Genomic DNA, 12,301 nt, shown 5'->3' with positions numbered 1-12,301 from the left:
TAAATAGGTACCGCTCCTGTAGGAAGGTAAACGGCATTTCCGTGCGCTGCTCTGGTTTGCCAGAAGCGGCTTAGTCATGCTGCCCACATGACCCGGAAGCTGTATGCTGGCTCCCTCAGCCAATAAAGCGAAATGAGCGCCCCAAAATTAGTCGGTCACAACTGGACCTAATGGTCGGGGTCCCTTTACCTTTACCTCATGAAATATACACATGGCCCCTTCTTATTATCCTTTAAACTGGCTTGGAATCTTTTCTATTGCAGTCCACTTTTAATTAACATGCTCAGCTGGGTTTTTACTCGCTTACAGTACTGCTGGTTTTATCTTAATTTAGTTTTGCTTTTTTAATTAAAGTGCTGCTAAGTTTTATTTTTAACAGCGGCTGCTTGGCTTCTGTAATTATAGTTAGACTACTTTTACTAAATTGTTTTTTAATGGTTGTTATTTTTAAAACAGTGCTTGTATTCATTACATTACTGTAAGCCATTTTGTGAACTCACCTTAAAAAGCTGGGTATAAATGTGTAAATAGCCTGCAGTTCCAAATGTGGAAAGCTAGTGAAATAAAACATGATTATATAATAAAGCACATCACCATAGTGTGTGGTGTTAAAAAATATTAATGTTCCATTGTAATGAAGAAGGAGAAGCTTAAGTTTAGGAAAAGCTCATTCTTCTAATTATAGTAGTGAGTTAAATATATATATATATTGGAAAGGATGAACAGGCCTATTGAGAGAACCTTTCATTTTGTCAAAAGCTAACTCTGCCTTGAGTCATGTGTGCCTTGCTCCCGTTGAATCAGAAGACAGAATGATGACAGGTTGCAATTATGGCAGCCAAAGCCAGCAATGAACAGAAGAAGCAGAAGGGAAATCCTTATAATTGATGCTACAGGACACATTAGTTTTAAAATGTGAGACTCAAGTTATAACTCACTGCAACATCATTTTTTAAATATGTTACAGTGGTACCTTGGGTTACAGACGCTTCAGGTTACGCGATTACAGGTTGTGCACCGTGCTGAACCTAGAAGTACCGGAATGGGTTACTTCTGGGTTAACGGCACTTGCTCATGCGCAGAAGCACCAAATCACAATCCACGCGTGCATACAGGCGGCACTGCAGGTTGTGAACGTGCCTCCCGCACGGATCACGTTTGCAACCCGAGGTTCAACTGTATTTCATGTTGCTTAAGTGCTATTTTTCTAAACAAAGTGGTGCTGGAACTCACCATGAATGCCTTCCTTGCTCTCTTACAGTGGCAATGGCGCCCACCTGAGAGGTTCTGCCAGAACAGAGTTCTAGAATGTTCCGGCGGGAAAAAAACCCTGACTACAACATACCAGTATGTATTCCCCTTGATTCCATTCCACACATCTTGAATTCCAGAATAAGAAAACTATCCTCTGCACCATACACCAGCCATATTCTTTACTAAGTTCTGGCCTAAATTTGTCAGAAGCAGAGAAAAGGTGGTAGTATCAGTGGAACGTTTGAATAAATAGCTCCAGATGATGACCCAAATCACAACATTATGATGAATGGTGCTAGACTTAAGATAATGCCAAATGTAAGGGTAAAATAGGGTTGCTACATTACCAGAGAGACTACACAGCTATGAAAGAGGCAGATCTCAACAGATTTTCTTATTACTTGTTCACTATGCCATCAAAAAACCGCAGGTGGCGCAGGGACACGGGTGGCGCTGTGGTCTAAACCACAGAGACTAGGGCTTGCCGATCAGAAGGTCGGCAGTTTGAATCCCCGCGACAGGGTGAGCGCCCGTTGTTAGGTCCCAGCTCCTGCCCACCTAGCAGTTTGAAAGCACGTCAAGTGCAAGTAGATAAATAGGTTCCACTCCAGCGGGAAGGTAAACAGCGTCGCCAGAAGCGGCTTAGTCATGCTGGCCACATGACCCAGAAGCTGTCTGCAGGCAAATGCCGGCTCCCTTGGCCTATAGAGTGAGATGAGCGCGCAACCCCAAAGTTGTCCGCGACTGGATCTAACAATGGTCAGGGGTACCTTTACCTTTATGCTACTACCCAAGAGCTACTAAGATACTATCATTGAGGATCAATGCAAATTAGGTAGTTCCTCAGTAGCCTGCAAACAATATAACATTTATCACCCCACCCTACACTCTGTTCGCCATAACATTAATCTTTGAGCGACAAAGTGAGTGGTTTCTTATTTTCCACCATCAAATTACAGAAAGGTCTTTGTGGGCTACCCACAAAAGGCTCCGAAGGGTCAACAGGTTTAAGGCTTATCAGTACATAATTATACAGTCATAATATTGGTAGGATTCCTCTTCGGAGTCACTGTGTATTCCTTGCTTGGCGTGTTTAATCATTCCCTCTGCCATGAAGCTCACTGGGTGACTTAACTCTCAGCCGAACCTACCTCAGAGTGTTGTTCTGAGGATAACATGGGGAGGAGGAAAGCTATGTACGCCACCTTGGGCTCCTTGAAGGAAAGGTGGGATATAAGCCCAATAAACAAATAAATAAAAATAAAAACTAAATTGTTGGTTAATCCTTTCTTGGGGGGGGGGGTCTTTCTTTGCTTTTCACCCTGCTTCGGTATCTTTAGCAGCGGCATGGCCAGCAGAAAGATTACACTGATGAATCTTCTCCAAGTGTGGAGGAAAGCTGTGGTAAATTTATTTGCATCGGGCTACTAATAAAGCCCAAGGACAGGCAGTAAGATGCTAAGAGCCAGATTTATGACTCTCTCTTGCCTTTACCTCTTTGTAATGTATGTCAGTGAACTGAGAACAACTCAGGAAATGGCAGGAAAATACTGGTTTGAATTTAGACACAATTTTCACCTTACTGAAGGGCAGAGGGGAGAAAAAACAGACACCACTGTGCGGCAAGACCTTGGTGCCTATGCTCATGTTCCCTACTAGGAGATTTTATCAGGGGTAAATGCCCTGAGGGGATTCTCTGAACGCATACAAAGGTCACACACTAGCCAGCTTAAAACAGCGCTCACTGGAGGAACTATTTTTGTGGCATATAACACACCAGGAGTGTACATTTGTGAAGGGCAAGTAGCTCTCCTGAGAAACGTGACACCAGCAAAGGTGGAGAGGATCCTGCCAGCTAGTGGTCGTGCAAGAGCTTTTAAGGCAAATGTGAACAGCAAACTGAGGAAATATAACATTAAGGAGAGGCCAACAGGCATGTCGCTAAAACATCAAGCTGATCTAAAAATACATAAAGCTTAATTTTCAAAAACAAACTAGGGGCTAAGATGGGTTAGTTGGATGCTGTAGACGCAGAGAGATTGCACTCGGGCTTTACTCTAGAAGCAGACTGGATTTATGAAGGCCACACACAGTCGACATCAGACAGTGTCAGCTGCAGAACCCACTGCTGCCTAATGTTGCAGCAGCACTTACATCACCTCTTGAGGGAATGAGGCTGATGCATGTCAGGATGAAAAAAATGACTGCACTAAAATGGCCTAGATACCACGATTATCGCTAAAGCAGACTGCAGTGTATTCTGCTCAGTCTCCCCAAATATACAACTCTCCATTTTACTGCTGTGCTTGAAAACTAGAAGTAAATAAATGTTAACAGTTCGCACCATACTTTCTGCTATAAATCACTTTCTTATTATTTACTTTACCTCAGAAACTTATCAGAAAGTTTAAGAGCATGTCTATACAGTAATGAAGCAGTGCATATTTACCACCCACCCCCAACTCTAGTAACTTCTCCCCATTGGTGTGGCATGGGTTACCAGCACCCAGGACCGCATGGAAGGTAGGTGGGAGGGAAAGAAGGAAATAGATGGAATACGCATGTGCATTCAACTGCCTAATGGTGACCAAGTCACCCAGGAGACTGCAGCTGCACAAGAAAGAAAGTAAGAGTCATTCAATTGTCTGGAGAGGTCACGTCCTGGTTTGCATGGAGAAACCGTTTTCAACAGAGTCCAGTGACAGACGCACGCAGCTGTATTGAGGCCACACCAGGTGTTGAAATTTTGCGCCTTTAACAATTTTGTACCCAGGGCAACTGCCCCTTTGCCCCCCGCCCCATGCTACACCACTGCTTCTCCCCAAAAAAACTCTACAACTCCCAGTTGGGGGGGGAATGAAAAACCCTCCAGAAAACAATTCCTAAAACTTTGTGAAAGGAAGGTGTGACCATTAAAAGTTCATAGCAAAGACAAACACTGAGAGCCTTTTGCACACATTACACTTAAAACAACTTTGAGTGTTCTGTGCATGGTTACCTAGAGGCAAGCCTCATTCAATTGAATATATCTCTGAATTTGCATGGTATTTACCTGGGATGTGTTTGCATTTATGTATGCATGTGAGAGATAGCGCAGTATAATCACACAGAAGGTTGGGCTTGGCTTGGGAACACTTGATTTCAAATTTTGACTCAGCTAGAAAATGTGCCAGGTAATTCTGGGTCATTCATTATATTTCAATAATCCTGTGAGGTACCATATTGTATTCCTGGCCTCCTTGGAAGAACGAATACATGTGTAATAAAATTTACATTCTTCCATATGTTTGCATTACAAATTAAGGAAACCATTTAAAATTCAAATTAGCAGCACCCTGAATTTTAAACGTATGTGACCCCTTCTTAGAAGGAGACCCCTGCTGGTGAAGTTTAGTATAAATAAATAAAAATAGCTTTAGCCTTAGCTTGTTAATTACATGAATTTTAATTGATTGATTGATCAATGCATTTCTTCCATCTGAATAAATCTGCATGTAAGAATTATAGCTCTGAAGCTAAAAGTATAACTTTATTTGTGCATGATGCACAGTTGTTTTGTGGTTGGTTCCATCTTAAAAGAGGTATTTCTTCCTGTGCTACAAAGTGAGAGGAGGCTGGATAGCTTTTCTGTGGGTTTTTTAAGTACATACTCTTTTTTATTTTTTAATGCTTCCCAATTAATCAAGGGCACATTTTAATCAATTAAAAGTGTCTTAATTGATTACTTTATTCATCAGTGAAATGTTGCATCCATAAAAAATAGCCTTTGAACTTGGTGTCATCACATCTGTCATTAGTAAAATACAATTAAATGTACCCCACAGTACAATCCTATGGGTACCTACTCAGAAGAAAGGAGATTAAGTTCAATGGGTTGTGCTCCCACATAGGTATGTATGGGGAGGATTGTGGGCAGGTCTGTATTGGCTTTGTTCTGTGGTTAGGAGTTTCTCTGGTTACCATATGTAAATAAGAGGACTTCTGTGTTGGTTACTGTAACAGCAGGAAAGGAAAAGCAGAAGAACTATCAGTGTGAAATGCAGGTAAAATGGTCAGAACTCTTTGCTTGTCTGACCTTGGCCAAGCCAGTTTCTCATTCTAGCATAATCAATCAGTAAGACACTCCCTTCTTATCTTTCAGGGTGTGAAGCTTGCATTTGTATATAGGCCACAGTTTAAGCCCTTCATATGAAAGTATTTCATTACTAAGTAAGCCATGGTAAAGAGGCAGGAGACTGAGAGAAGAAGAAAAAAGTATATATTCATGAAAGCTTAAAGACAAGTACAATACAGTGGAACTGCCAAGCTGTTTTTTGCCCACTTGTAGTGAAGAATCCAACAGCTGTATTTATGCACTAGCACCCTCTAGTGATCACAGGGGGAATATTATTAGGTCACACTTCACAATTTTAAGACATAATACATTGGAGGAAAACTTGAAGGAAACACAAATTTGTTTTGCAGAAAAAGGGACCATGAAGTGTACATCCCCCCCATCCCAATAGCTTCTGCATCCAATTTTCTTAAAAGCCGATCTTAAAACTTTCACTGGTTTGAGCCAATTGTTCTTCCAAATAAGCGGATTCTGAATTACCGTCTGTCCCTGCCTCCTGTGACGCAGCGCGAGGCCCCACCTCTTCCGTACTGACATAGCGCATGTTCATTGGCCGCCGCATGCATTCTGGGCAGAGCATCCCCACAGGTGAGGGTGGCGGAGGCCGAGGCAGCCGCTCAGGGCCTTTTCCGGGAGGGAGGGAGGGAGGGAGCCGGGCCCGGCCTCCCTCCCTCCGGGTGGTAGGTTTCGGTTTCGTTCCCCCCACCAAATGCTGATTCTGCCGCAGCTGGACGGCTGATTGGGGCTCGCTCACCTCGCCTCGGGCTGCTGTGGCGGCGGCGGCAGAGGGGTGCACACTCTGCCCCTGGCAGTGCTTGCTGCAGGCGGGGGTAGTCTTATACGGCCAGTATATCCGAAACTCTATATTTTAACAGGAAAAGTTGGAGGTAGTCTTATACGCCCAGTCGTCTTATACGCCGGAAAATACGGTATATGCTGTTCTGTGGGTTCATAAAAATTATGTGTGTGAATTACCACACACTTCCTGTAGAAAGCTAATCTCTTAAGGAGAAAGCCAAGCACATGCCACAGAAATCCTCCAAAGAGGGAGATTCTTTTCTCCATTTGCACTTTCATACAAGCCTACCTAATTTGCAGTTCCCAAGTGTTTTGTGAAACACTTCCTCAACCAAAAATGCATACAAAAAAGAAGGATAAATTAGGGCAGCCTTCCCTTGTATTATATAAACATGGTTCCAAAAACGGTTGGCAAGCCCTAATAAAGCAGAGGCACCATGGTCAACTTGTGCATCTGGCAACGTAGTAAATCAATTGGTGCTTATTATATGTTAATTCTTTATTACACATAAGGCTTTAAAAATATCTCTCATTCCTCTTAATTCAACCCTTGTCCTTTCATTTTAAAGTTAAGCGTCTCTAACCCTGACAGACTGGAAACTTGGCATAAATGAAGCTTTGCATTGTTCTAGCAGTAATCTTGATACCAAGCCAGAATGTCTTTAGCAACTGCTTAGCGACGACATAGCAGAAAGGTTACATTTGTGTGAATGGTTTTATTCTTACAGAGGCTGAGAACAAAGGGGCAGGGTGGGTCTAGCGGATGTGAAGTGTGAAGATCAAGCTGAACCTGGGACCGGACTTTGCTACTCTGGGCCTACCTAATGGATGCTCCCAAGTACTGTATGAGAAGAGGAGAAATGGAGACATTTCTCGATTCCTAGAATATAGCTTTTGGCAGAGTTTTGCAACTCTAGCATTCTGGAGCACAGGACTTTGCTCCCCATTCCATGTCTCTATAAAAGCAGTGCTAGTACATAGCAAACCCCACTAAGAGGCAACATGTGTCTGCATGATGCACCTCCTTAGCTCATGTCTCACCATGCTCCTATTTTTTGCTTAATACAAAGGATCCCTGGCCAGGATCCTTTGTATGTATGAGTATCATCCCATTGTTGGCATGGGTGTGGATTAGGGTTGGTCTGTTTAGGTGGGATAATTCCTTCTACAGTGGTACCTCGGGTTACATACGCTTCAGGTTACATACGCTTCAGGTTACACACTCCGCTAACCCAGAAATAGTGCTTCAGGTTAAGAACTTTGCTTCAGGATAAGAACAGAAATCATGCTCCGGGGGCGCGGCGGCAGCAGGAGGCCCCATTAGCTAAAGTGGTGCTTCAGGTTAAGAACAGTTTCAGGTTAAGAACAGATCTCCGGAACGAATTAAGTACTTAACCCGAGGTACCACTGTATCTGATTTCTATTTCCCTTCTTCCAAGGTAACTTCGCATAAGAAAGAGGGTGCCCTAGGTGTAAAGGTTTGATAAGGAAATAAGGAGTTATCAAAACATTTCTGAAAGTCCAAATACATGATGTCTTCTAGGCCTTCACAACTTCGAACCACGGACTCCACCACAATATTGTTTGCTAAGGAAAATGCTATCCTGCTCCCACCCAAATCACTCTGTTTATGTGGTTACTTTGTGGAGTATGGTTGAGCAAGTGTCACAAGCAGCTATTGGATATATATTTTTAAAAATGTGACTAGTGACAAGTAGGACAACTCTCCCATTGTCCAAGACTTTAAAAGTTATTATTTGCAAAATTTTGTTGTACTCCCAAATTCTCAACCTGTAATGTGGGAGCACATATTGAGACAGATTACTTTTAAGTCAATAAACACAGCAATCTCTCTCATGTCCTCCAGTAATGTCTACGACATAAACATTTTGTTTTAGTTTGCAATCATTTTTATTATCTGAACTCATCACCCCTATATTACTCTTACACATGAATGCAAATATATTCAGTTTTTTAAAAAGGTGGTAAAGAGTAGCATAGATATCGTGTTCCCTTCCTTTGTGCACAAGCTACATGGATAAGGGACATTTAAAAACACACACACTAGATTCTTACACAGTAACCAAAAGAGTCTTTGACATGCTTTTAGTGACCGTGGAGAAAAGCCCCAACACAAAATGACATGCCTCCTTCCAGTTTCCAGTGAGTGAGGTTGATGCTTTTATTCATCTAAATTAAGTCACCTACTTTGTATTCTGAAGAACCATAGTCTGATCCGTCAGGCTCCTCTTCTGTGGCCATCACTGGAGCATCTCTTCCTGGTTCACATTATAATTCCAAAGGTCTGTAAAAGTAAAGAATGGATAAAGTCAAATTTCATTTAAAAACTTTCCACTCAGTAAAGCATATTAATTGGTAAGACCATTGGCCATGTCTATAATACTACTAGCACATACACATAAAATCAGCAAATCAGCAATTATGCATTTAATTAATCTGTTTTAATTTAATTTAATCAACAGGCCACATAGCAACAGTTATCAGCCTCTTGTCTATTGCAGATTTTGCCAACCTGGTACCTTCCAGATGTTTTAGACTACAATTCCCATCAGCCTCTGGCCAGGTTGGTGAAGGCTGGGCTAATGCAACTTCCTGTCGATGAAGCAAAACCAATCCTGTAAAACGAAGTAACAACAATGAAGTACCTACTTTACTATACACCAACGTGTCACCCTCAAGCATCCTTGACAAAGGCATTGCCACACAAACCTAGGATTTAGTTGTATCTGCAAGAGAGACAGCTGAGACAGTGTGGAGCAAGAACATGCCTTCTCGAAGAATGCTAGACGTAAATAATCCTCATTTGTGTCACGACACTCAAGATGATATGGTATCATCTTCTAGAATGGCATAGTGCAGCCTTGACCAAGCAGAATATCTAGCTGTAAATTGTTCCTGGCTTCTCTGTCACATGCAAGCCACAATGAAAGAGGCTAAACATTTGTCTGGGGTGAGGTGGGGGATGTTACTTACTGCACGCTCCCATCTGCTTTGCTGAATTAAAAGCTCTTCGTCCGAAAACAAATTCTTTATAATCTTCCAGGGACAAAAATAATAACAATAACTGTGATTTATGTTCTCCAACAATGTAGCTTTGCCGCAATGAATAGCTTTGCTATTGCTCTCATCATGATAACATAGTAGCTGGTTTTAGAGTCAATTCCTTTTTTGTATAAAATTTAATGACTGTGCAGTTATTTAAATTTCAGAGTAACTGCCTGGGCTTTGGAAGCACAATGCTGCTCTGAAAACACAAACTTGAAAGCAACAGGAAAGTTTCTGAAATGCCAGTAGGGAATAAACTTGATAAAGATATCCTGTGTCCTGCCCACAAATGCCTAAAAGTCTATGATTCTATATACAGGGTGAGTCTTTTAAAAGAGGCCCCATGGAACATGTGTACTCTGTATCCACGGGGCCTCTTTGAAAGGATTCACCCTGTATATACCCTGTGTCTACGATGGAGGAGTTCCATCACCACAAGCATATTCACCCCAAGAGGATCTTGCTTCTCATCTAGCTGCAGCCTTTAATTCAGGTATCAACCATTGTGCTCTGACCCTCTCTCTAGCCTTTACCAACCTGCAAACTTTCCCCACCTCTAGGTCATGTAACACCTAACTCTTAACTATTCTAACCTAAGCTATGCCCTTATCTGTTGAGGAAGAGGGGCCCCAACCATTTGCCATGTTACAGGAGTCCCTTTGATGCTTTGTTCTCTTAATGGTCCATCACCCGGGCTATAACTTTGTGGGAAATCAGCCTGGGTTAATTAGCTTTTAAAACTTGCTGATTCCATGGGATTAGAAGTGTCTAGCACACAGCACCCTAAGCCTCAGTTAAATTCTGACACTCGCTTGATCCAGAGATTTTAGTGGTCTGGAACCCACAAACTCATAACAGTATGTTATAAAATCCTACATCTTCCCCTTTATAGTTTTGGAAAGAATGTACCCTTGCTAGTTTCTCTTATTCACTGGCAATTGTTTGATTGTAAGTGTATGATGGCTTGTAGCACTTCAAGGCTGCGATCTTATGCCAACTTACCTGGAAGTAAGTTCCACTGAATGGGGGGGGGGGAGTTAATTTTGAGTAGCCATGTGTAAGATTGCACTGTAAGTATGGCTCAGAAAGCCAGTTAAGCAAAACTGCATGCTGCAGCTGGCATGTGGCATGTGGCAGACCCTTCCATTGTTCTGTGGCTGTGCTTTGGCATGCAGTAGCGAGGCTGGTGACCACACAGTGTGAATTGCAAAAGAGTCGGCCTGAAAGCACAAGTGAAGTTTGATCTTAAAGGGAAACCACCGAGTTTAAAACAAGAAACACGTCTCCAATCTCAGATAAAGCATATTGAAAGCATACATTGACAATCCAGTTTACTTTGCACCAGCTATGTGCTTTTTTATTTCTTATAAATAATATGTACAGAACAGGATCTGTACAGAACAGAAAATCTTTAAAGTCCACTCGTTCCTTTCTTTGCTTTAGGTATTTGGTAATGTATACACCTCCCACAAAGCTTAATCCAACAACGTATTTCCATAAATTGAACCAAAATATGTTTGAAAGTAGCTTGTTGCAGTATCTTCTAAAGTGTTAAAGGAATTACGTGTCATTAACAATTATACAAGGTCCTCCTTTTATTCCATATTTATTATATGAAATCAGATTCCCACATACAAAAAGACAATGCAAACCCTCACGCCAGTTGCTAGAGAGGTGTTTCCCTAAGCACATTCTCATTCGTAAAAAAAATGGAAATAGTTCTTGTTGGATTGACAGCAGCAGGAAACAGGGCCCTTTTAAACAAATACTTCAGGTTGCCTCTTGACAGGTTGAACACCCACCAAGCAGTTCCATTAAGAATATTTGCAATGTTTTAAGTAGCAACATTTCAAGAAGGAATCTGCTGTAACCCAAGTTGCCTGAGGTGAGTGGCGGAGGCAGTGATGGTACCCTTTGCAGCTCAGGAGCCTGAGTTCAAGCCCCATATTGGGCAAAAGATTCCTGCATTGCAAGGGGTTGGACTAGATGATCCTTGGGGTCCCTTACAACTCCTACAATTCTGTATGAAACAAAAATATCATGAACAAAAAATAGTGGTGCATTTTAGACTCTGGGCATAGTCTAAGCATGTTTATGTTGCTTTAGGTGGTATTGTGTGTTGTTTCACTCACAACTTTCAGTGACTCTTATTAAAATATGAAGTATTGGTTGGAGAACTGCCTCTCAAAATTCAGATAGGAGTGAATTTTGAAGGATAGCTGGGTGCCAGTACTTATATTTTTTTGGAAAGTGCAGATTTGATAAGATTCACTTTTAAATGCAAACTGAATCAAATCTCTCCCCCATCCCTACCCACAGGCTAATTTTTAAAGTGCACAGACTATGCTCCAAAGCTAGTCACGAAGCCCAACACCTTAGCTTGATTTTTAAAGTGTAAAGTGGGGTCATAAAAAGTCTTTGAGGCAGTCAGTAGATTATTATTTTCAGATTACCAAGTGGAATGGTGCAGACCGACCATCTCTCTTCTCTCCTTCTACAAGGGCCTAGATTTCCATCCCAAGCAGCGCCAACTGCGAGCAACTCATTAAACACAACAATTTGTTTGAAAAAGAACATGGATTGATTACCTTTTGCACATCAGACTTTTTAATTTCTTTTTCTAAAAGGAACAATAAAAAGTAAAACAATAGTGCCAGCTCTCGGCACATGCCTATCCAAGAATACCTATACAAGGACATAATATCTATTTCCAAATTATGAGTTGTACATTACAAAGGATATTTAGATGTGAATGCGAAAGGACATGGATGGGAAAGGGAGCAGTAGAACATATAAATATGTTTAAAATAGTTGACAAAATAGTTACATTTATATGGCCTGGCTGTTTTATATTATGAGCATAACACAGAAATGTCAAGTATATTGTTGTATCTCTAAACATAAGACAACTTATGGAAAACTATGTTCAGATGCGCCAACACCTGCCTCAGTTTTGGCAAGAAAAACTGCTTTCTGTTTGCACAGCTGCTCAACCATCAGGATACAAACAGGAGTGGCCAAACCTGGTGCCTTCCAGAGACTGTTGAATGACAAGTCCCGACAGCCAGG

General features: G+C 41.7%; 1 protein-coding gene across 1 annotated transcript in view; it reads right to left on the bottom strand.

The window, feature by feature from the left end:
• The window catches only part of HK1 (hexokinase 1), a 50,272-nt gene extending 41,816 nt beyond the window's left edge, over positions 1-8,456 (bottom strand). The window contains exon 1 of the mRNA XM_079976257.1: positions 8,375-8,456. Within this exon, the coding sequence (XP_079832383.1) occupies positions 8,375-8,428 (54 nt within the window). The 5' untranslated portion in view covers positions 8,429-8,456. The remainder of the gene's footprint in view (positions 1-8,374) is intronic.
• Between the last annotated feature and the right edge of the window lie 3,845 nt (positions 8,457-12,301).

This window comes from Podarcis cretensis (genome assembly GCF_951804945.1).
Source record: "Podarcis cretensis genome assembly, chromosome: 5".
NCBI lineage: Eukaryota > Metazoa > Chordata > Lepidosauria > Squamata > Lacertidae > Podarcis > Podarcis cretensis.
This window is presented reverse-complemented; position numbering and strand designations above follow the sequence as displayed.